Consider the following 25,501-nt stretch of genomic DNA (forward strand, 5'->3'; position numbering starts at 1 on the left):
AGAGAGACCACGCTGCAAGGAACAGTGATGGAATTCCTATTATTCTTAAGAGGGGTGTGGTCCATGAACCCAAGCAGAGGAAGAGAAGAGCAGGCCTTGCATTTTCCTCTTTATTAAGAGGAAACAGCATTTCCTGTTCCAGGGGAGCTATTAATATCCAGACCTCTTAGCTCTAGCTGTTTTCTCTTTATAAAAATTGGCAACATTGAAGCAAGTTCTGAGAGGATACTAGACTTATCCCTTATTAAACGGACAATTCAACAGCAATCACACATTAAGAAGGCTTCCATTATAAATCCTACCTTACAAACAGATTTCAACACATCATTTCTGTTACATCTTTAATTGTACCTTTTTATGCCATAACGTTAGGCACATTATTTGGGTTTTTGAAGAAAGGATATGAACAGGTTTGGGGCAAGGTCCTCCACATCTTAAGGCGTAAGGATTGTCTTTAGGTTCTCTGAATCCCTTTAGGCCACCTCATACCACCTGTGTCTGGTGGTGGTTCTGGAATACGTAGATGGAGAAAGCTTCAACTGATCAACAGACCCAGGCCAGCCTGTGAAGAGAGCAAGTGTGAACTGCAAGCAGCATTCTGTTTTCCAAGTATTTTAGGTTCAATAATAAGTGTTCTCTTTCTTGCCAGTGACCCCACAGTATGCAAGCTTCTACAGACACTTGAGTTTATGGAAAAGTGGAGAGAAAAGGTAGATTTAGGGGCCAGTATTTGCCATAGCAATTGGGTAATCTGCATCCCCTATCATAGTGCCTAGGTTTATGTTCAAGATCCAATTCTGATTTCAGCTTCCTGCTAAGGCCCACCGTAGGGGGGCAGCAAGCAATGATTCAAATGGTTGGGCCCCTACCACTCATGCACAGGATCCAGAGGCAATTCTGGACCTCTGACTTTGACCTGGCTTAGCGCATGTTGTAATGGGCATTTGGTAAGTCAACCATCAACTGAAAGATCCACTTCACTCAGTCTCCATGGCTTTCAAACGAATTTTGTAGTTTATTCAAGCACAAGATTTTTTGAAATCCATGCACATTTTTATAACATGCATTAAAATTTTTTGAAGACCCATCATATCTTGAAATAGCTGTCTCAGATATTTCTTAAAATTCTTGTCCTCAGCTAACTTAGTGATGTAAAAAACTGAAGTACCCTGGAATAAATTAAAAGGTTTGGCTGGAAACCTTTTAGTTTTAAATTAGATTAAACTTGGTTTTAAGTTTAAATTTAAATGTTTGGTTGGAAACAGGGCTCAGAATAAAATGCCAGTGTCTCCAGAACTACTGGAGCGCATGGTCCTCCCTGCTCAGTTTAAAAACAAGAACCAAGATCTGACTCACTCCATCCTAGCTTCTAGCTGCTGAACCAGTTGTTTGTCCACATGATGACAGAACAGGGGAAGCAGGTTGCTTGGGAAGGCTAGTGGTTCCGCCAAAGAAGCTGTAGGCATTTGGGCTATCTCCCAGGCAATCAGAACCACCATGTCTGTCCTGGAAGGCAGAGAAGAAAGGTATCAGGGCCTTAACAGACCACGGGGTGGGGCACAAGTTTCCTTATATCCTCTACCACCATTGGCACTGCCCCCATGCCCAGGTAACAAGTAGTATCATTTGCATATTTGGTATGTGCCAGGCAATGCTTGATGATTTACATTGGTACCTTTTTGTTTAATCCCTAGTTTACAGCTATGGAAACAAACTAAGCAGAAAAGTAACTGCCCCCAAAGTTTTACCTTGCTGCCAAATAAAAGTCAGAATTCAGATCTGTGTGTCTGACTAAATTACCTTACATTACTTCCCAGGGGAATCCAGTACTGTAGGACAGTATGGAAAGGAAGATGTAAAGAAAAAAATGAAGGACAGATGCCACCCCATTTCTCCCTTTACTTCTCAGCCTCCTCCCCAATATGAACATGCTGCTCAGGAGGTAGCCTCCTTTGGCTCAGCCCACATCCCAGGAAATACCAACAAGGCCCTTGTAATCTTACCAACTTGTGTGGTCACTGTTAGGTTTCTCTAGAGAATTATCCAGGGCTATCAGCTGCTCCCCATGACTCAGCAGAGCATACAGCAGAGATATTCCAAACTGCAAGTGACAGGGGAGTTCATTCCAGACATTTAGGGCTTCCCTAAAGGGCAGGTCCCTATTGACAAGTTGGGTCCAATACCACCACCCCTGCCACCCCAAGCCTTGCCAGGCTCTGCCTGGCTACTCCAAGGGCTCTCAAGGCCCTTCCTAAGTAGTCTGAACTTTTCAAATGCTGGTGAGGGCAGATTAGAGGCACAATCCCAGGCTCCAGCCTCAGGGAGCAGTCTATAGATAGAGAATGGATTTAGGAATTCAGGTTTAGTGGAACATGGTTTAAGCAGCACTTTTCAGCATTGAATATACAAGGAACCCACTGGATATTTGAAGACCATCAGAATTTTAACACCTGGCACCACATCCTTTTAACTTGCCATTTTGTATTTGCTACATGCCTAAGGTTACACACGGGTTACACACAGGAACGTGAGAAAGTCATTTATGAACACACAGAATGGGTGCTTTGGCTCAAAATTTCTCACCAGAAGCTGAGAAGTACTGCAGAGGATGAGATTCATAGAGACTAGAAGACTCTTGTACCATTTTCTTACCAGTGTTACCATATATCATCCATGGAGAGAGAAAAGCCGCCAAGCTGTGTTACCTGGTTCTGAAGCAGCACAGTGATTGGTCGTTCCGAGGAGCTGGCTGGCAGCAACGTGAGTCCTTGAAGCCCTTGGAGGAGTTCGTGGAAGGTTAGGTAACTGATCCATTTGCCCAGAGGCTTGAACAGCATTTGCAAGGCCTGCAAAAAGGTCAGAAAGCATGTCTCCTTCTGTCCACTGCAGCTTCACCTCCTCCTGCCCTAGCTTTGGCAGCTTCTTGGTGAGGTCACTTGCCTGACATATCACTGATGACTCTTTCCCTAACACCTGCTTGTTCTACAAGGTCCTCCCAAAAAAGAGTGGATAAGGTATTCCAGCATTGTAGCACAGCTAGTAAAGCTGCTGTTTGTAATGCTAACATCAAGGGCCAGTAAGAGTCCCAGCTGCTCTGCTTTTGATTCAGCTCCATGCTAATGCTTTTGCAAGAGATAGCCCAGGTGCTTGGACCATGTGGTAGACCAAGACAGAGTTCTAGGCTCCTGACTTCAGTCTGGCACGTTAGTCATTTAGGGGAGTTTACTAGCAGATGGAAGAGATCTGTCCCTATTATTTCACTTTTCAAATAACTAAAAATAGGTATGGAGTTCAGTGCTCATCAGGGATCCTATCTTCTTTCAGACCACCACAGCACACCAGTGCCTAGACAACTCTGCATCTGTTCATTGTGCTAGAAGGTGACCCACTGATCCTGCAGTAGTTAGTTCTGCAGCTTCCTCACCTGAGGATGTAGGGCTGCATTCCCTTACCACCTTTGTCACACAGTACTTCTGAGCAGCGGAGAATAAAGGAGAGGAAACCTTGCTAACCTGTCCAGGAGATTATCCTCTCCGCCCAACGACACAGTACCTGGTCAGTCACATCCCTCCGGACCAGGAGGGGCAGATGGTGGGTGATAGTCAGAAGCAGGCTGACAGCCCGATCCCGAGGCAGAAAGGGGAGCAGCCGGGCCACTAGGGCTTTCCCCTTCCTCACTGATAGCACCTGCAGGATGCTATCTGCCACCTCCCTGCAAAGCAGAGTAGAGAACATTGTCTACATGCTCAGAAGGCTACCTGCAGGAGGAGAAACATGGGACAGTGGGAGATGCCAAGGCATCTCTACTCATTCTCCTCACTACTCCTTTTCACTCACTACCTTCCCTCTACTCACTCCAAGTTGTTCTGCCCCTGGGTCCTGAGGGCCTGGAAGAGCTTCTCAACTTGGTCGCTATGCTGCTCAGAGCAGAAGGGCTGTGAGAGCCCATCCTTCTGGCCCTCCTCGATCTCCAGTAATTGCAGGAACATCTGGGAATTTTGCAGGTAGGAGAAGAGGAAAGAGGTCCATTTGCACCATACCCCATTGTCAAGAACAAGTTAAGAGGTCATTCCCAGGGGACTCCTCACCTTCTCGATCCGATGTAAGAGCCGAAGCCTCTGGCTGCTTGCAGCTCCTGTATCCTGGAATAAGACAGCCCATCACCTTCATCACACCATCAACCCAGGCCTCCAGCTACTCAGGCATAGAGTTGGAAAGGCTAGACACAAAGCCCAATCACACAGCTTCCTTACTTTAAGTCACAGTTTGAACCCAAACCTGACAATGTTTCAGATTGGAATTCCAGGGAGAGAAAGCATTCTAGGAAGGTGGCACCCCTACCTGCTCTTGAGTTCCATGGGGTACGGCGTCAATAGCTCTGCGAGGGCTGAAGCATGTTGACACAGCAACTTGGCCCAGAGAACCCTCAATGCGAACCACTGCAAGGGAGGAGTAGAGAGAGGACCATTCCCCTCCCTGTCCCACTCCCTCTGCATGCTCCAGGATCTGTCCCAAGCCAGCAATTAGTCCTAGCCCCACCTGATTCATAAACCTCTGCCTTCTGAATGTAAGGTGTTTCCAGCTTGAGAGATTCCAACTGGCTCCTCTGTCCCAGTAGCTCTTGGTCTGCCTGCTTCTTCTCTAATTTCCGATAATATTCCTGAGAGTCCATGGAATGGGGTGGGAGAGGGAAATAGACTAAGCTTAAAATCCCAACTTTAGAAGATGATTATAAGATTCTCAAGTGCAACCTTTTAAAATACCCTCTCTGGGACTGGTGCTATGGAATAGTGCATTAAGCTACCTGCTCCAAATCAGGCATCCCACAGAGGCATCAAGTCCTGGCTGCTCCACTTCTGGTTCAGCTTCCTGCTAATGTCTCTGGGAATGCAGCAGAGTATGGCACAGTTGCTGGGACCCTTGCACCCATGTAGGATTATAGAACTGGCATCTAAGCCAGTTCTTGCTTCTGCAGATTAATCAGTTGTATCATCTTTTTAAAACAAGTTGAGGGCCCAGTGTAATGTTTTGATGGGCTAATCCTCTGCCTTGCAAGTGCTGGGGTCCCTATGGGATCCAGTTCATGTCCTGGCTACTCCATTTCCCTTCCAGCTCCCTTCTTGTGGCCTGGGAAAATAGCAGAGAATGGCCCAAAACCTTGAAAATCTGGGCTCACTTGGGAGACCTGGAAGAAGCTCCTGGCTTCAGATTGGCACAGCTCCGGCCATTGCAGCCATTTGGGGTGTGAACCATTGGATTGAATATCTGTCTCTGTAAATCTGCCTTTCCAATAGAAATATATCTTTAAAAGAAAAGTTGAGAAATCTTTAACCAAAATAAAGCCACTACTTACAAATTGAGAGTTGAATGAAGCACCCTCATTTAGGGAACCAGGTCTAAAGACAAGAAAATGACAGCTGTTTCATCCCAGAGATCTTGGCAGAAACGGGAGGGATATTTTTGGAGCGCAGTGGGGAGAAAAATTACCATATCTAAGGAAATTGGCAGGGAGCTCATAGATGTTGAAATCTACACAAAAACCTGTGGACCAAGGGCACCCAGACTTGTTCCCTAAATAAAAGAGGCATAAGAAGCCAAGGAAATTGAATCAAAATGTCTGTCAGCATTCATTCAATTCAACAATTTCATTGTGCATAAGATCTGCATGTTTTTAGTTAAAGTCAAAAAGTAGTAGCTGGAGTTGTGGCACTGCAAGTTAAACCACCACTATTGTCCTGATTTGAGTCCATATGAGTTTGAGTCCCAACTGCTTCATTTCCAATCCAGCTTCCTGCTTAATCACCTGGAAATGGAGCAGAAGATGGCCCAAACACTTGGGCCCTGCCAACTATGTGGGAGACCTGGATGGAGTTCCAGGCTCCTGGCTTCATTGCAGCCTATCTGGGGAGTGAAAAAAATCTTTCTCTGCCACTCTGCCCTTCAAATAAATTAAGTTAGCTTTTTTAAGAACAGAGTCAATGGGAGTCAATATAACAGATATTTCTAGGACCCAAAGTATGCAGTAGTGAAAAGTAGTTAAAAGTCCCCATTTCCAGGGTGTGTACTGAAACTCATGAAAAAGGAGAGAGAACCTGAGTGTTTCCAAAATGTTGAATAACTGACTCCACCTGGTGGAAACAGAATGGAAGTGAGTGCGTTTGGAATGCCACCTAGGACCCACCATCAGTGGTGACCATGATTCTCAGCTAACAAACATGGCTGCTGTGTTAGGAAAGGATGAGAGGGCTGCCAAGGGTGGCTCCCAGGTCCTGCAAAGGAGCATCTCAGAACTCACCTGGTAGTAGTAGTCATCCAGGCGGAGGTTCTCACTCTGCAGCTGAACCATCTGCACTTTTATCACCCAGTCCTTCTCCTTCCTGGTCATTAGGTTAGCATAGGGGTCTGGCTGCTGGGACCAAGACTTCTTGGCGGGAGGACTTGAAGCAGAAGGAAAATCCCTTTAGACGCCTCTCCTTCCCTTCCCCCGTGAACTTCCCAAGGGGTGCAGAGCAGGTAGTGGAGTTGGGGGAGAAGGGAGGAGTCCCACCAAAGCAGGGGCTTTGCAGGGAATATCTTGCATGCCCATTGGCTCCTCTCCACCCTATTCCTGCCCTAGGATTTACCTTGGGGTTCGACTCTGCTGCTGCTCCAGGACGAGTTGGTGCTGAGGGTGGAGCTGGGTCAAATGACTGGGAAGGCTTCAGAAGAAATTGGGGCTGCTTGGAAGAAAGTACTCCCACTCCCCCACTCCCTCCTCATTTCAGCCCCTGCTAAGCACAGTTTAATAGCTAAGGTATACACACAGCACACCTGTGCCTGTAGCGCCACCAACATCAGCCACTGGGAACGCTCAACCTCACCCCTGAGCTGTGTTCTGCTGTCTGGCTGCAGGAACCTTGACCTGGGTTATGGCATGTTTTCAGTCCTAGTTCCTCATACTCACTGACTTGTATTTTTAATTTTTTATAACTTCCTTACCCATGAGGGAGAAGGGACTGGGCATTTATCTGACTTCTGTTCCTAAATCTACTTTTCTGTGACTGCCGATAGAGGCGCACCCACCCCCCTGGAGACCTTGAGTCAGGAACTCAGGGTGCCCCATGTTGGTGTCCCCAGGACCCTGAACCAGTACCTGGACAGCCCTGAGGTCAATGGGCCGCAGGAGAGAGACAGGTCTGATGAGGCCAGGTGAGGTCCAAGTTGCCCAGCTGATGAGCCAACACTGGGAAATGTAGGCTGCAACGGGATTGCCAAGGGGTGGTCCAAAGTCAGAGTGGAGCTAGGAGATGTAGGAAAAGCCATGCCACTGAGAGTGGCTCAGGCCACCAAGGCTCGGTCTCTTTGCTACTTCTACATTCTCACCTCCCGCCTTTCCCCTGAAAGAGCTTCACCCATCATTTTTGCAAAGTCAGTTGTGAGGCCATCAGACTGTGGTCCTGGCCTGTCTGAACAGTTTGTTATCCCTTGGGAAGCAGCTGTTCAGTTTTTGACAACATCGGTAACAGGTGCTTTTCCTAACTGCCTGGGAAGTTAATACTTCCAGCTCCCTTCTCAGGCTCGTGCGTCTGCAGCTACAGTGCTCCTGTTTTGTTGTTGGTTCCCCCCTCCACCGGGATTCCCCCCAAAGCCCTCCTCAGCACTATCATTTCCTTCTGGTTCTCCCTTGCAGAATTTCCCAATTTTCAAATTCCTCCACCCTAAGCCATGTTTTCATTCGGGAGTTAACTGAAGGGCAGGTGATCTCTCTTCAGCCCTGCATTCAGGGCATCTCATCTGCCGAAATATTTTTAGGAGCAAGGATCTTAGTTCTTTCTCATATGAATGGCTACTTGCGCCCCTACCACTAAGTGCACCCATGCCCCCTAGGCTGCAGAACATCACTGTCCTTTTCCAGTCCCCCCTATATGTTGAGGTGACACCCACTTCTCACACGTATACCTCACTTTCAGGGCAAGATCAAGGACCAACTGAACAGAATGGAAATGGGGATTCTCGGCATGTAATCTACCCCAGCACCCAGATGTCTTTCCACAGGATGGAGACCACAGCAGACTCACCTGCCACATGGAGTACAAGAAGGCAGGTGGCTTTCATGCCAGGAGAGCTGAGCAGCCCTCTCTGGTATGAGAAGAAAACCCACATTCACCTGTGTCATGAGAATGTCAGAGAGAGCGACAGGATCAGCCATTTCCAACTCCTAGGTCAATGACACCTGACTCCTTATCATTCAAAGTCAACTGGCCCAGTATCTTTTACTCCAAGAGGAAGCAACACTAGCATCTCAGAAGAGGTGGCAGGAAGGTCCACATCACATGCCTAGGAACCCTCATCTATTCCTCATCGGCTGTGAGAACCCAAGGGAGTAGCCTGGAGTAACCACGGGGGCCCAGTGGAGCCAAAGATGAATCCCTTTGACCATCAGTAGCAGGGCTCTGACAGGACCTGGCTGTAAGTTGATGAAGGCTCTAGAAACTAAGGAGACAGGATGAAATGGGAGAGGAAAGAGTCTCCGAGTTAAGCTTGAAACAATTCATGAGAACCTGTCTTAGTGAGGAGTGTGGAAGAGGAGAGGGATGTTTAACCATAGTCTGTGAGCTATTCGTTAAGGCACCTTCTCCCATCCCCTCCCCACCATGCTACCTGTGTCTTTGGGGCAGCACTGACTGTAGCTGGAGCCCCAAGGTCACTTTCTTCCTTCTCTTCCTCCGGGTGCAGGGCCAGGTCTGGATCTTCCACCTCTTCATCCTCCTCTTCCTCTGCTTCCTCTTCATTCTGCTCCTCTTCCTCCGGTTGGGAGATGGACACCAGCTCTTCCGTAGGAGCCAGGGATCCACGGGATTTGCCTGGCCCTTGATTCAAATGTGGGCCTATGGGGGAGGCAGAACGCAGCTCAGGGGTAAAGCATCTCACAGGGAGTGACCATTACAAAACCACACTTCTGTCCACGAGTATCCCCCTTGCCATCCCCACACTGCAGTCTCTACCTCCCTAGTCCAGGGTACCCCTCTGCCCTGTCCTCACCCCCAAAGCAAACGGTATCAGCAGCTTCAGGCATTTTCACTTTCCACCTCCCTTCTCAGTGGCCCCACTAAGAACCACAAGCTTCTCCATCTGCCTCTCCTAATCAACAGTTTCCCCTTGTTGCCTCTTTGATTGAATGAGTTCCAGTTGCCCCGACTCTGAGGACTCTGATGACTGTGTGCCAAGTATTTAGCTTGGAGGGGAAGGGAGAAGGTGCCTTAAGTAGTTTGCAGCTCTCAGACATCCCTCTCCTCTTCTACATTCCTTACTAAGACAGGTTCTCATCAACCAGGGCTGCTGAGGCTGTTGAGGATTTGCCTACTCTGGTGAGGAGAATCAAGTACAGAAGAGCGAGCTCAGGTAGCTGCAGGATGTTCATAGCAAGCTCAAGAGTGTTGGAATTACATCTGTGACTCTGTATGCCTGTGTCTGAAGCTGACCCACAGGGCCCTGCTCCCTCCTGGCTTGTCAACTGAGATGTCCCAGCCTGCTGATACCTTCAAGGCGCATCATCTCAGCTGGCTCAGGTTGGTGGAGCTGGTGGACCTCCTCCGTGGCCATGTTCTCCTGTAAGCGAGCATTGTCAGCCTCCAAAAGGTAAACCTGGGATAGGGAAGAGACTCCGAGAGACCCTCCTCCCTGGTCAGTGAAGATGGGTTGGTACCCCTTAAACAGCCACGGTCTCCTCCCAACCAGGTGGGCAGGGAATCATTGGCCTTAAGTCTCATGGAAGCTCTAAGATCATAAACTCGCTCCCTCCCAACCTCTAGGAAGCTGGTCTACCAAGGAACAGAACAAGGTAGGGATGAGTTGGAAGAGAAGCACCGGAAACCACCAGCCACCATCTGTGCAGTGAACCCATGGCTGAAACCCACCGGCTGACTGTTGCAGTCCTTTCCACTTGGAGTAGCCATGGCAGCGTGGGTCAAGGCCAGCTGGACAGCCCTGGCTTTTAAGAGTCTCAGCTCCTCCCCTGTTCTTCATTAAAGGGCCAGCACCCCCCCCGCCACCCCACCAACTGTGGAGTCTTAGTAGAAGAAGGAGAATGTAATCTAGTAATAAAGAAAACCCTTAAAGAGGGGGAGAGAAAGAAGCTGTGCTTTAAACCATCTGAGAAGGTGAGGATAGTTTAATGGGACTGATACTGGGTGGAAGATATTTAAAAAGAGGATCCCTGTTTCCCACACCTTTCCTATGAACCCTGTGAGGTTGCATTCCACTTAAGCCCTGGGTTTTGCTCCAACATCACTGCACAGGGAATCCCTGGCTCGGTCTGGGGAGCTTGTCTGGCACCCACATTCTTGGAGCTTTAGAACAGTGGCGTTGATGCTCCCTCAGCTGTGCCTGATGCTGTTCGCCTCGCCCTGCACTGGCTCCCACGAGCTTATGTTGGTTACCCGCCCCCAACCCTCCCATTCTCACTGATGTGGAACACTTGTGAATTTAGGCGAGTACTAGGTGAGATTTAAAAAGCACACACTTGTATCTTTTAGTTACTATAATGGAAAACTGGGTTGGAAGTTCAGGATTAAAAACAAAAAAGTTTCAGGAGTAAAAAAAACCAGTGCATCACTCCTGTTAGTAAGCAAATCCTAAGATCACCAGAGCCTCATCTAATCCTTAAGTGATCCTGGGTTCTGTGCCCACATCCTGTGTTCAGCTAACACCCCTACTTCTCTGTAGAACTTCTGAGTAGAAACAAAAGCTGAGATCATTTCCTCAAAATAAAAGTCCCATGGCCTCAAAAAAAAATTTTTTTTTTTGTTTCTGAAGTTTTGCTACAGGCTGAACAAATTTAAGTTGACTGAAGGTTATTCATGAACTTCAACCATCTAAATTGGGTTTAGGTGTTTCTGCTAATGTCATTCAGCTGTTTGTCCCCAAGCACTTCATAATAATTGACTTCAGTATGATTAACAAACAACAATAACAACAACAACAAAAGCCCAGACAGCGTATTTCAGGGTTCCAGAAGGGTTTCATCAGGTTTGTGTAGAGACCAGGGTTCAGGGAGAAACACTTGTTAACATGCAGACTTTCATTCTGAAAGGATTTCCTGTGTCAGCACCAAAGGGGGTAACCGAGGGCTTAGAGTTTGAGATCACAACCTGGAGTGTTATACCACAGAGGTGAAGTGGTGGCTTGGGACACTCACGGCCCATATTGGAGCACCTAGCATCTAGTCCTGCCTCTGCCCTAGCTTGCTGCTAATATACCTGGGAGGCAGTACATGCTGATGACTCCCACATGGGAGCCCTGGATGTAGTTGCTGGCTTCTAGCTTCTGCCTGGCTCAGCCTTGCAGGCCTTGGAGGGAGAGAGGAGTACAAGTAGATAGAAGGTGGATCTTTGTCTTTCCTTCTCTCTCTCTGTTGCTCTGCATTTCAAATAACTAAGTATGTGAGTAGGTAAATAAATAAGTAAATTGACTTGTGAAAAAATCAACAGCCCTGACTGAAGCCTTAGGACCTACAGCCTTTGTGAAAGTTCTCTACCCTTGCCTCAAGTCTCAGAAATCTACTGGGCTCCTAGATCTTCTAGCTTTCCTGCCATAACTCCAGGCAAAGTTTAACTAAACCAAGACTGTTCCAGTCTTGGGAGATGATGGAAAATAAAACAGTTGCTTTCCAAGGCTTCTTAGAGCTTCCTGCAGAATCGGAGATACAGACAGGTACACAGGATTGCAGAACCAAATAAAAGTACATTAGAAAAGTACATATTGGGCCTGGTGCTGTAGCCTAAGTGGCTAAAGTCCTCACATTGCATGTGCCAGGATCTCATATGGGCACTGGTTCTAATCCCGGCAGCGCCACTTCCCATCCAGCTCCCTGCTTGTGGCCTGGGAAGGCAGTCAAGGACGGCCCAAAGCCTTGGGACCCTGCACCTATGTAGGAGACCTGGAAGAAGCTCCAGGCTCCTGACTTCGGATCAGCTCAGCTCCGGCCATTGTGACCACTTGGGGAGTGAATTATTGGACGGAAGATCTTCCTCTCTCTCTTCCTCTCTGTATATCTAATTTTGCAATAAAAATAAATAAAACTTTTTTTTAAAAGTATGTATTTATTTTTGCTAAATAAGACATCTAATAACTATCCTGATTTTCTGGGGAAATTAAAAAAAGTTCTTGCAGTTTTTTTAATGGCTTTGGACCTACTCCAATTTTCATTTTCTTCTTCAGTCAATTTTATTAAGTGATACATCTAGGAATTTATCCATTTGTTGTAAGCTTACTAATTTGTTGGCATAAAGCTATTTATGCTTTAGGAGCGCCTGAAGAAGCCACTGCTGCATCTGGACTTTGCCCCCTTCTCATTCCTATCACTACTTACCATCTTCTCTTTTCCTCCTTTCCAGAGTTCACTTATTTTACTTTTTTTCTTCCCAGAAACTGCACATAAGTGAGTGTATTCAGGAAACAGAGAATACATTCACATGGGCTCTTTGAAGCAGAATTTAATCCAGAGATCATTTATAATGATTTAGAAAGAAACCAGTGAAATCACAACGATGAGCAAGTCCTGGGGCTAGTCAAAGTTGGGTGTAACCACTTTCAGGAACGGCGGAAGGGAGAGCGTGGTGAGCAGAACCTGGAAGCAGAGAAGGCTGCCCACTGCATCACGCGGGCTGTGGTGCCTACTGTATCGTGTGGGCTGTGGTGCTGACTACGTCATGTGGGCTGTGGTGGTGGCAGTCTTCTCTGAACGACAGCCCTTCTCCTTGGACCTGGATCTCCTCTTTCCTCTTACCCCTTGAGAGCTAGCCTTGGACAAGGCTCCTCACTCTCCAGGCCCAGGGTACCTCACAGTGCTAAGTTTCCCTTAACCTCATCCACAGCTTGGTATCTAGTTCCTTCAGTCCTGCCCTCTCCCTGCATCATCACCCAATATGTTCTATGTTTCCTGTTAGGACCAACCATGACTGACAGGTGCTTCAACACCTGTCTGCCAGGCATCCTTAGCCCTTGTCAGCTCCCTCTCCCATGTGTCCCTCATCAATGATGCTAAAACATCAACATGTCCTCAAGTCCTCTATACAACATCCATCTCTGTACTCTCAGCAAGCAAGCTTCCCACAACCCTTTCTCCGTACAAGTGACATGTTCCCAATCTCCTGCTAGTGCTCTTCAAGCAAAGGGTGGAAGTAAGGCCCCTAGATTTGCTCTGGACACAAGCTGGTTGTAGAGAACCAGCCCTGCTTCAGATTTACCAACAACAAAAATAAGAAAAAGCCAGACTTGGGCTTGGTCTCAAAAGGGGTAAGGGGACAGGTCTAATAAAGAAAGTGGCATATAAAACAACTACAGGAAATGACCAGAGACAGAGAACTTCAGAGTTCTTTTTTTTTTAAGATTCATTTATTTTTATTGGAAATTCAGATATACAGAGAGGAGAGAGGAAGAGAGAGGAAGAGCTTCTGTTTGCTGATTTACTCCCCAAGTGGTCACAATGGCTGGAGCTGAGTCCATCTGAAGCCAGGAGCTTCTTCTGGGTATCCCAGGAGGATGCAGGGTTCCAAGGCTTTGGGCCATCCTCGACTGCTTTCCCAGGCCACAAGCAGGGAGCTGGATAAGAAGTGGAGCAGCCAGGATTAGAACCAGAGCCATTATGGGATCCCGGCACTTTCAATGTGAGGACTTTAGCCACTAGGCTACCGCACTGTGCTCTCCAGAGTTCTCAAGAACAAACCAATCAGCCTGGCTGAGAACTACAAGTGATTCTGAAAAAGTGGGCAGGATTAAAGACAACCAGATAGCCTTCCTCTTCACTGACACCTGTGCAATTTCTGTTTATGTAGAAGCCAAATCAAGCATCAAGATGCTGCTTGGAATATTGTGTTGGTCTTCTGCTGACAGCTTCACTAGGCTGAGGAAGGCCACTGGACAAGTGTCCAGTATGCAATGGCAATATGCACCTATGTATATACTGAGGAGAGGAGGATTTTCCAGAGTGTCCAGAAAATTTTGATGAGGCATCAGGAGAATGAAGCTTACTAAAGCCTTTCCTGAATTTTAGAAGCTGCTGTGTACCAGACTGGCACAACTAGTTTTGTGATTCCAAAGTTGTACTAATACAGAGAATATCACCTGTTACTAGTTCTGCCAAATGAACACTATATATGTGTTTATATAATGCTATTTGTTCAGAATTTTAAAATTTTATACACTTTAAAATAAATTTTTATAATTTTTACATATTTGATTAGGGTACAAAGGGTCAAGGGCTAGGGTAAAGTGTTTTCATATTCTCTTTTTTCCTTTCTGTATCTGGGAGGAGGGGAGAGATAGATGGAGAAGCCACATCCAGTCTCCCAATCATCCCAGGATACCTGATGTGGGGCCTGCTCCAAACAAGGGTCCTGCTCAAGTGGTTTTGCTAGTTCAACAGTTCTGTATTGCTGCTGATCTTGCCACTCCAATTGTGAAGAAATCTCTCCAGGCTCTACTGGCTGACAGTCCACGTTTGAGTTTGCATTTCCCCAGGTATTCATTGCCAAGTCTTTGTTGGGGTAGTTTATGGATTTGTTCTGTCCTCCTTTCTCTGTTATGGTACCAGGTGTCCTCTACAGGCTCCAGTGTATGGCCATGTCCTCCAGGTGCACCTGGATGTGCTGTCCACTGCTCTGTCTAAGCCACTGAGGAGGCCCAGCTCTGACACATGCACTCCATGGTCAGACCATGGAACCTGCAATTTTCTTCATGATTGGAATTCTGAGTCCAGCAGTTATGTTGGGGGGATTTGCAAATAAATGACATCAAAAGCGATCCCACACCTGATTCTTGTGTATGCTTGCCAATACAGGATCTGGTACAGTCTGTATCAGCCTACGGGCACACTGTTAATTGCAATTGCTGGGTCAGTTGTCTCCAGCCCCATCTTCTTTTTTATTTTTTTAAATTTTTATTATTGGAAAGGCGGATATACAGAGAAGAGAGACAAAGAGGAAGATCTTCCGTCCAATGATTCACTCCCCAAGTGAGCGCAACGGCCGATACTATGCCGATCTGAAGCCAGGAGCCTCTTCCGGGTCTCCCACGCGGGTGCAGGGTCCCAAAGCTTTGGGCCGTCCTCGACTGCTTTCCCGGGCCACAGGCAGGGAGCTGGATGGGAAGCGGGGCTGCCGGGATAGAACCGGCGCCCATATGGGATCCCGGGCGTGCAAGGCAAGGACCTTAACCACTTGCGCCACCGCGCTGGGCCCCAGCCCCATCTTCTACACAAACTAATAAGTCCAGCCTGATTCTACCCACCACATAGTCGGCTCCCATGCAAACCAGTGGGAGTTGTAGCCTACTCAGAGTGACCCACAATAGTCTTCACCAGGCCCACCCCTCGTCCTGGTTCCCATGCTTGCCAGTACATACAGCAGACTGGTCCTATCTGTCCCACATTCCATTCAGCTCTCATATATATCAATGGGCATTGAAGCCTAGTTCAACCCAACCAGCCTTTCTATCCAGCCCACACATGTGCCAGTGGGTGCCACTCTCTAGCCATGCCTGTCCTAGTCCTGGTTCTCATGCTCACCAGTCAGAGTGGCAACCCAAGAGACAGGTGCCCACTGCTTCTTTAATGGACTCATTCCCACTCCTGGATCTTGCACTCTCCAGGTGGTACTGTAGTTTAGCTCAACAGAGTTTCCCTGCCCCCATGCCAGTATGTGCCAGCTGATGCTGTGGCAAAGCCCAACCAACCCTCATCCATTCAGGCTTATGCATGTACCATTCAGGCTTATGCATGGCTCAGTCCAACCATCCTGGCTTGTCTCTGATCCAGCTAACATGCAGGCCATAATATGTTGTATCCCTGCCCAGCTTGGTCTGCCCCCAATCCTAGCTTTCACACTATGGAGTTCCCTGCAACCCCTCTATTGGGTTTGCCTGCTCTCCTCTGGGTCTCATGTGTGCTAGTTGGGTGCTGCGGCCCAGTCTGGCACGGCCTCGCCTCACCTCGGCATTTGCCAGTGGGTGCTGTAGCCTGGCCAAGCCTACCCCCAATTCCAGCTCATGCTGGTGGGGACTAGAGCCTAGCTAGCCTATCCAGTCCCCAGTCTTAGCCCTAATGTGAACTGGCTTGTACTGCAGCCCGACCTGGCATGACCCACACACCATCCTTGCTCTTGGATCTGCCAGCAGGTGATATGAACTGGCCCAGCCTGGCTTACCCCAGACCTGAGCCAAAGGTAAGCCTGTGGGTACCATAACCTGACCTGGTCTGGGCTGCTCCCTTTCTTGGTTCTTGCACTCACCTGCAGGGACTGTGTCCTGACAGAGGAATTCTTCAAGCTCCTCCGTTAGAACCTCTCCCGATGCCAGATCTTGTGCATATCGGTGGGTCCGTGGCCCATCCCTACTTAGTCCACCTCCTGTCCTAGCGGGAACAGTAGCCCTTCCTGAATGGCCCTCACCTATTCTAGTTCTTACTATTGAGTGGTACAGGCCAGGCAAGTCTAGTCCACACCCAGACACAGCTCATGCATGGCTCAGCAAGGACAGAGATCTAGTCCGGGCCATCGTACACCCATCCTGGTCCTCACAATCACCAGTGGGTGCTGGAGTCTAGCCCAGTCTGGCACATCCCAGACCCAGTCCACACCCATGCTTAGAAATACTACAGACCAGACTGCAACCCCATCCTGATCCCCATGTTCATCAGTAGGACCCACAACCCAGCCAGGGTGTCCCGTTCTCTCCCCAACCAGGCCGGATCCCAGCCACAGATCTTGTGTATGCCAGTAGTTGCTTTAACCTAGTTTGGAAAAGTCCCTCCCCTGTCTTGGTCTTTGCCTTTGGATGTTGCAGCCTAGCCTGGCCTAGCTGGCCCCAAACCCAACTCTCACTGGCAGGTGCTGCAACTTGGCTCTGCTTAGTCTGCTCTCATCCCTGGCTCATGTAAACCAGTACGTATGGCAGCCTAGCCTAGCATGACCTGCACTCCATCCTGGTTTATGCACTTGCCAGTGGGCTATGGTTTGCTTGGCCCTGCCCAGTCTGCCCCCTTCCAAAACTAACTCACACTTGCTGACAGATGGAGCTACCCTGCACAGCCTGCCCAACACCCAGGCCTGGACCATGCACTCACCAGTGGGAGCTATGACCCACTGGGGAAGTTTCCCAGGTTCCGCCACTCAGGTCACTCCCAGATAGCGGGGTCTCCCATCCCGTGGAAGAAATCACCCGACACTGGAGAGTGTCTCAAAGGCGCTTTATTCCAACCTTCTGTTAAAACCATTAGTTCCGTTAGTTCTGTTATGCAGAAGCCCCTCCCCTCCCCAAAGCCCTGGCTTATATATCAATCCTATCCAATCAGCTTCATGTGGTAAAGGGCCAATCACAGGGCACTTCCTGAAACCTGTTACTCCAAGGCTCCAAGAGGAAGTAGGGTCCAGGCGTCATCTTAGGGCAGGACATTGTCAGTGCCCCCAACACCCAGACCCAGATCTCATGCATGCCAGCAGGTGTCTGGCCTTTACCCGACATGGCCTGACCCATCTGTCCCAGGCTTTATATGAGCTGGTGCAGCCTGGTCTGCCCCACACCTTGTTTTAGGGTGCTCATGCAGGTGCTGCAGCCTGGACCTGCTCCGCTTGTTCCCAGCCCCAGTACTGGTGAGCATTAGTGAGTTCCATGGTCACACCTAGTTCAGCCCATCACCATCCCAACTCTCAAGCTAACCAGCGGAATTTATAGTTTCATAAGATTGGGCCCACATATCCCCTACAGAATCCAACCCTGGACCTGGTTCTCTTGTGTGCTGGTTGGTATCATGGCCTAATCTAATGTGACCCATTTCCTGATCCAACACTCACTGCCAGGTACTGGGATCTAGCCTTGCCAGACAGTCTTCCAGCCATAGCTTTTGCATGTTCGTTGGTGTGTGGTGGTCAGCCATGTTCCATGCTAACAAGCCCAACTCAGGACTCCCATGTGGACTGGTGTATCAGTCTGACTCATAAAAATTTTCAGTTCTCTCCCCTCCAAACCACCAGGTCAGTCCCCTTGCTTATCTGCAAGCACATTGGCTCTGTCCTTGGGTGTCCCTCAGGATTCATTTGTCACTAACATACTTATCCATGGATGTCCCTAGGCAGTAATTCCATATCCCGAAGACCCCAGAGCTCACCGCCAGTTGGCGCTCTGGCCGACCACAAGCCTAGGACCCTCTCCCCCACAACCCTCCGCCCTCCTCCCCCACCTAGCAGTGGTGGATGGGGAGCTAGGATCCCCAGCAGGAATCCTGGCCCGGCACAGGTTCCCCCAGACACAGCCACGTGGGTGGGGGATCCAGATACCTGCCCACTGCTCCAGGTTTCAGTATGTATATATATATATATATATATATACAGATGCATGTGAGTATGTGTGTATATAGTGGAGAACAAATTGGAAAACAGTTTTATCCATCTTATTCCTTTCTCTAGGAAAAAAAAATCTTTATTTAACAAAATACCAAAAACTAAATAGAACAAGTCCCATGCTCTTACTTCTACCTAGCTATAATTCCTAAATACTTCTCGAGTTAAAACAGATCCAGAGCTACCATTACCCACCACTCCTTGGAAACTATTCTCAGGGCCCCTACCGGTGGTTTTTCAGTTATGAGAGCCAAATATGACTCAATCTTGACCTCGGCTGAAGTTCCAACAGCCTTTAGCACTGTTGATCACTCCCTCCTTATATTTCTATTCTCCCAGTGCTTCTTGGCACCAGGCTCCTTGTTCTTTTTGGAATTCCTGAGCCATCTTTCTTTGCCCCCTTTATCATCATTCCATCCTTTAAAATTTTTCTTGCAAGATTGGTTTGTGACACAGCAAGTTAAACTGTCTGTGATGCCGACATCCGACTTTAGGGCTGGTTTGAGTCCTGGTTACTTCATTTTCCCATCAAACTCCCTATTAATGCACATAGGAAAGCAGCAGAAAGATGAGCCAAGTACTTGGGTTTCTGCCACCCACCAAGTAGACTGGATGGAATTCCTGGCTCCCGTTTCATTGTGGCCTTTTGGGGAGTGAACAGTGGATGTGAGATTCTCTGCCTTTCAAATAAACACATGATGGATATACAAATGAATTTATAAATCAATCAATAAATCGTTCCTAGATCAAAAAAAAAAAAAAACAAAAAAAACAAAAACTTTTCTCAGGTTGCTTCTCTCTCCTTTTAGATCAAAAGTTCTTAATCTGAAAATCCCCTAAAACTAAATCTGCATTCATGTGATTTCTTTTTACATGAGCATTTTTCTAGGGAGATAGTCTTTAGCTTCCATCACATTTTCTTTTTAAACAAATATTTATATATATTTATTGGAAAGGCATATCAGATTTATAGAGAGAACATGAGACAGAGAAATATCTTCCATTTGCTGGTTCACTTCTCAAGTGGCCACAATGGCTGGTGCTGAGCCAATCCAAAGCCAGGAGCTTCTTTCAGGTCTCTCACGTGGGTGCAGGGTCCCAAAGCCTTGGGATGTCCTCTATTGCTTTCCTAGGCCACAAACAGGGAGCTGGAAGGGAAGCAGAGTAGCTGGGACACGAACTGGCACCCATATTGTAACGTGAGGATTTAGCCATTGAGCCATTGCACCACGCCCCTTTCATCACATTTTCAAAGAGGTCAAGGGTCCACAAAAGGTTAAGTTCTCTGTAACCTGTTATCTCCAGGCAATCTCATTCACACAGGTTTTGCTAAGTGCTAGCTGACCTTCCAATTCCTCTTGTCAGGTCGGATGTCTCCCAATTTACAGTACCTTCATGTGTGTTTCACCCCCTCTCTCATGTAGAAGGCTTTTTAAGGTCTGACCCAAGAAACAGATACTCAGACTAGCCATGAAGATGCCTAGGCCCCCTTTCAGAGTGCCCAGATTAACTTTTTGGTTCTGTCTCCCAACTCCAGCCTCCTGCCAATGCAGACTCCAGGAGGTGGCAGTGATGGCTCAAGCCATCCAGGTAGGTGACCTTGACTGACTTCCAAGCTCCTGGATTTGACCTGGCCTCCCCTCCAGCCATTGCGGAAATTTGGAGTTACTTGGTTTATGAGAGACTTTTGTCAGTCTGAGCCTGTATAGCTCTCTACTTCTCAAAAATAAAGTATGTGTGTGTATGTATATATTTATGTGTATGGATATGTTTACATATGTGTATATGTGTATAAAACCCTGTCTGCCTCTTCCTGGTGGCCTCTGGTCTTAAAGCTCCATGCCTTCTAGTTTTGGTTTCAGAAAGAGTCAACTAGCTGTGTGGGAGCCGGGGATTTCACCAAAGCCCTCTCTCACAATCACTATGATCACAAAATGTTTAAAAACCAGAAATGGACTCTATCAAAGTCACATCCTTGGCTATTTTCATTGTCAAGGTTTCAAAAGCTCTAAGCAATATTTGGCTGTTACTACGTTTGCATAAGGGGTATTTGAGGCCGAAGTATAGTGTCAGCTGACTTTCATCTTCAGATCCAAGGCGTCTGCGCCTATAATATAGTCATTCCTAGTCTTGCTCCCAATCTTCCACACAATCCAGGATTAGTCCAAAGAAAGCCCCTTTTCCAGGAATGGTGCTGAATGTACTGTTAAAGCAGAATAGCCAGCCAGCAACTTCAGCCTCCACTGTGCAAACTCCATCTGCCGTTGTCGGTTTAAAACCAGTTTCACTTTTGGATCAGAGAACAAAGGACTCAGGATTCTATTCTGCTCCACTTGAAACTTGCAGCAGATCTACCTCCATCAAGCCCACCAGGGCTCTGAGCACTGAGGTAGGCTTGGGTGGCAGAGCTGTTGGCCCAGAGACAGCTGGATTCTTGTCACCTGTTTGCCAGGTCGTCTCAGGTTAGAAGAGATGGACTCACCCAGGCAGGCAGGGAATCCCCAGGCCACCGTGGCAAATGTCCTTGGAGCTAGAAATGCAGTCCTGGGCAGGAGAGATTGGTCCTCCCCCAGCCTCTGCCCTTTCGGGGTCCTCGTCTATCTCAGACATGTTCAATCCTACAGAAAAAGTAAAAATGATCACAAAGCTACCCACTGTGTATTAACAGGGTAATTTTGAATTTTATCTGTATACTTATACTGACTGACCTTTTCACAGAAGTCATAAATTTTATAAAGAATGAACATTCCTGATCCCCAAATCCCAAATCTGAAATGCTCCCAAACCTAAAATTTTTTGAGTGTTGACAAAATACTGCAAATGGAAAATTCCATACCTCAATTCACGTGACTACTCCAGGATACATGTATAAGGTATATATGAAACAGAAATGATTTTCACATTTAGGCTTGCATGCCAGATCCTAAATATTATTCCAAAATATGACAAAATCCAAAATCTAAAATACTTCCGTTCCCAAGGATTTTTAGATATTGGACAATTAATCTATACTTAGAAAAAAATATGAAACTTTGTGGGAAAGTTTTTAAAAATATTCAGGGGCCAGTGTTGTGGCAAAAATGGATTAAGCTGACACCTGTAATGTGAGTATCCCATATGGGTGCTACATTGAGTCCTGACTGCTCTACTTCCAATCTAGTTCCCTGATAATGAACTGGCTAAAGCAGAAAATAGTGGCCTAAATCCTTGGGTTCCTGCATCCATGTGGGAGACTCAGAAGAAGCACCTGGTCTAGCCCTGGCCGTTGCAGCCATTTGGGGAGTGAACCAGTGCATGGAAGATCTCTCTCTCTCTCTCTCTCTCTGTTTCTCTCTCTAATTTTGACTTTCAAATACCTAAAAAATTAAATCAGAAGCTGTTTTTAAAAGCGAAAATGCCTTAAAATGAACAGCAAGCAGAGAAAACAACTCTGCTGATGCACAGTCTAAAGTTCACCTTCTTTCCTTGGGTGTCAAGGTCCTCTGTATGTTCTCCTTTATGCTGCCAACCCAAGTTTATTCTCCTGATATGGTCACCTAGTTACAGGTCCATAAAACAGTTTCTAAGTTTCTTCTGGGAAGAACTTTCTCGATGTCAGCCCAGTGATCAGAGACTACAGGTACTCAAGTGAAGTATTGTATGACTGTGCACTGAAACCAGGTGGGCATGCGGGGTCCAGATACCAGCAGCTTTCAGGCAAGGTTAAAAGGCAACGAAAGCTTTGTCCTGAGGTTGGAAGACTCCTCTTGTTATTTCCCATTCCTTTTTACTACCATCAGCAGCAGGTGTGGCAATAGTACTCTGGCCTGTACGGGCGTGTGGTTATCTGTGAAACTAACCAGAAACGGCTGTGCCAACAGGACTGAGGCCTGGCATGCCTGGCTCATGTCTCACTGGGGCTGATCACTTTCAGTTTCTGGGAGTTATAGGTAAGGAGGACTGGACCAAGCCAGGCTTCAGCCAAAGTCCTGCTCCTCCTAGCTGTGTGGGTGATGATACCCTGGCTCTCATATCAGTGTGCTCAACATGTTCTTTGAACCAAAAAGTAAACTCAACTTTGGATAGGCAAATATTTATCCCGACCTATGCACCAATTGCTTGTATTTTTATAACAGTAATAAATTAAGGTTTTGAGTTGTAAATAGGAATCAATATCCCAGGACCAGCATAGTAGCATAACAGGATAATCCTCTGCCTGTAGGTAGGCATGGACTGTAATACTGGCATGGACTCCAGTTCCAAATGAACTCCAGTTAGAGTTCTGGCTGCTCCACTTTTTGTCCAGCTCCCTGCTTAATACCTAGGAAAGCAGTGAGGATGGCCCAAATCCTTGGTCCCTGCAACTGTGTGGCAGACCCAGAAAGAAGTTCCTGGTTCTAGCTTCACTCTGGTCACCGTAACCATTTGGGGAGTGAACCGGCAGACGGAAGACTGATCTCTCCTGCTCTCTCTGTAAAATCTTCCTTTCAAATAAAAATAAATAAAAATTTAAAAATCAATATTCTTCCCAAACAGTGGCTATTATTAGGAGATTTGGGAGAAATTAATATCTTATACTCCTATAATGCTGACTTTTTTGTATTATGTATGCATGATTTTTCCCAATAAAAGCAAACTGGTAATTGGCAGTGTATGTTGATTATACACAAGCCTATAAGGCAGCCAGATCCCTGCCCAGTCATAGTTTGGGTCACAGGGTAAAAACACAGCCAAGAATGCTCTAAAGAGTCCCACACAAATGCCCTCCGTGCCTGTGCCTCTCTCCGCCATGGCTCCAGCTCTTCTGGGTATTTGAATGAGCCAATCTCAGAAAGCCAGATTCAGCCGCTGCCACACCCTAGCCTTTGTGGACACCTGGAGCAAACCAGAGGATGGGTATTCCCAACCCCCACCCCCTCACCACTCTCTCTTTCCTCCTTTCTCCTTTTCTGTTTCTCAGATAAGTACATAAATAAAGATTTTAAAAGAAAAAAAAAGCCATCAAACTATTTCCAAAGTATTCACACCAGTTTACATATCCACAAGGAGTACATGTGAATCCCTTTGCATTCTTACCAGCATTTACTGTTTTTCTCAAAAAGTTTTGTTCTCATTTTCTTCATCACTGATCAAAAAGAGTCATAAATGGAAGTTGAAGAAAAATGCAACAGTCTCCCTCATGGAGAAAGCTGAAAAGCAGACTATTGTCTGTCTTTATTATATCTTTTATTGCCTTTAAAACTGCTTCTTGGGCCCAGCACGGCAGCCTAATGGGTAAATCCTCACCTCACATCCTCCAGGATCCCATATGAATGCTGGTTCAAATCTATTCACTTCCCATCCAGCTCCCTGCTTATGGCCTGGGAAAGCAGTCAAGAATGGCCCAAAGCCTTGGGACCCTGAACCCATATGGAAGAGCTGGAGGAAGCTCCTGGCTCCTGGCTTCGGATCAGCTTGTTTCTGGTCATTGTGGACACTTGAGGAGTGACTCAGGGGATGGAAGATCGTTCTCTGTCTCTCCTTCCCTCTGTATATCTACCTTTTCAATTAAAAGAAAAAAAAAATTAAATGCTTCTCTGTTCACTTAAACAGGCTGAGATTGAGCTTTAAGGAGTTTTAAGTTCAGTGTTTATTTGCAACCTGGTAAACAAGGACCTAAAAGCTAAAAATAGGCTAGTCCCTTGGTAAGGCACATTTCTAACACAATTCAACATTAACATCTCAGGCCTAAATAACTTAAAGAGATTTCACACAGTTTAAAGAGGGAAGGCAAGAACATCATAACTTTTTGCATGATATTTGTTTTTCTATTTCAGAGTTACAGAAAAGGCCGGTAGAAAAGCCAGGGAAACGGGTAACTGAAGCAGTTGTCATACACTTTGGTAGGTGCTGCGTCAGGCAGGCAGCGTTTTACCTCACTTCATTAGGTCTGTGCGGAATATTCTGCTTTGCTTGAGTCTGAGGCGTAGCTTCCCCAGCAAACAGCATTAAAAGCCTCAAAGGACACAGTAATCCAGACGTTCGGTTGCAGTCCCTGGGGAAGACCCGTGTAACCCCCTTACGCTGAGAATCCCGGTGATTTCAAAGATCTTGTTCTTTGCCCACACTCAGGGTCTACTTCCTCTTCTCATTGTCAGTCTCCACGCAGTGCGCGCTGCTCTTGATGGAGCTTTAGCACAGGTTTTCTTACACAGTCTGTCTGTCACAGTTCTCCTCTTCTAGTTCACGGGTCAGACTGCCTTGGCTGAGCCCACACACATGCAATCCTAACTCGCTCACAAACTGCTGAGCCCTTTGTCTTCCAAGCGTTCAAAGCAAAAGGACCGATGCCACAGGAAATCAGGCCAGCGTTTGAACACTAGCTTCTAAGTTTTTGTTTTCCTTATCCATAAAAGGGGTGAAGCCATTCCTGCTTCCTGGAGTGTACTGTTGCTTTCACTCATTCATGCACCTGGTTTACCTGGTGGTTTACCAAGGTGGTCATTGCTAAGGAGACAAACGATGCACCTGGAAAGCTCTGGACACTCCAGTGCCCTAAGCAGCTGCTGTTTCAGCTATCAGGGATTGTCCCCTGCTACCCCCACCTCTCAAGGCCGTTGGGAGCAACTTCTTGGCACAGTTTTTTTACAGAGAGAAACGTCCTCCTCACACCCCCAAAGGGATGCGATTAAGCAGGAAAGGCCCTCATTCCCCCTGCCAGGGTTCCCTGAGCTGTCTTCAGGAGGGCAGAGGTTCCTATGGGGTGAGGTGAGGTGGGACGGGGTAGGGTTGTATATTTGTTTGTTCTCACTCGAAGGATCCTATCCTGCCAGTTGCCTGTCCACGCTCGGAATGTTGCTGGGCACATTTTCGAGTTTCTGAGCTACCTTAGCTGGCTGAGACACCGAACATTCTCCCAGGCCAGTTCCCGCAAAGCGAGGAGGGGGCTGGAATTCCAGCTCGGGAGTCCTAGGACACGCCTCGCACACCCCACCCCAAATCCAACAGCGCTGATGGACAGCGAACCCACCCAAGCCAATCCACGCCTTGTTTTTATAAGCATCACGAGACTTGACAAGAAAATGAAACTGCAAATGGGAAAGTCCCTTTCTCTAACCTGATTCTGCCTCCCGCGCCCAGACACAGATGACGGCTCCACAAGCTGCGTCCTG

General features: G+C 47.3%; 1 protein-coding gene across 2 annotated transcripts; it reads right to left on the reverse strand.

Annotated features, from left to right (window-relative positions):
- Positions 1-154: 154 nt before the first annotated feature.
- Positions 155-25,420, reverse strand: PATL2 (PAT1 homolog 2). 2 transcript variants are annotated; one of them, XM_040969357.1, is made up of 16 exons: positions 25,141-25,420; positions 20,854-20,989; positions 9,519-9,588; positions 8,641-8,867; positions 7,133-7,236; positions 6,624-6,698; positions 6,296-6,437; positions 4,540-4,660; positions 4,342-4,439; positions 4,089-4,142; positions 3,856-3,989; positions 3,553-3,712; positions 2,706-2,846; positions 2,004-2,101; positions 1,357-1,506; positions 155-562 (listed from the first exon to the last, which is right to left on the reverse strand). In XM_040969357.1, the coding sequence occupies exons 3-16, from the start codon at positions 9,580-9,582 to the stop codon at positions 544-546; spliced, it is 1,587 nt and encodes a 528-aa protein (XP_040825291.1). In that variant the 5' UTR covers positions 9,583-9,588; positions 20,854-20,989; positions 25,141-25,420; the 3' UTR covers positions 155-543. The 2 variants fall into 2 exon arrangements, with proteins under 2 accessions (XP_040825291.1, XP_040825290.1); XM_040969356.1 differs by lacking the exon at positions 25,141-25,420 and having other exon boundaries at positions 20,854-21,016.
- Positions 25,421-25,501: the final 81 nt, after the last annotated feature.

Source organism: Ochotona curzoniae, unplaced genomic scaffold, assembly GCF_017591425.1.
Source record: "Ochotona curzoniae isolate NIBS_2020 unplaced genomic scaffold, NIBS_Ocur_1.0 scaffold_4701, whole genome shotgun sequence".
Lineage (NCBI taxonomy): Eukaryota > Metazoa > Chordata > Mammalia > Lagomorpha > Ochotonidae > Ochotona > Ochotona curzoniae.

Excerpts from the sequence above, each read along its gene's own strand:
- PATL2 (XM_040969357.1), bottom strand. The coding sequence starts at position 9,582 with ATGGCCACGGAGGAGGTCCACCAGCTCCACCAACCTGAGCCAGCTGAG. Across the intron at positions 8,868-9,518 it reads TGAGATGATGCGCCTTGAAG|GCCCACATTTGAATCAAGGG; the intron begins GTATCAGCAGGC and ends CCTCCCCCATAG. Across the intron at positions 6,438-6,623 it reads CAGCAGAGTCGAACCCCAAG|TCCTCCCGCCAAGAAGTCTT; the intron begins GTAAATCCTAGG and ends TTCTGCTTCAAG.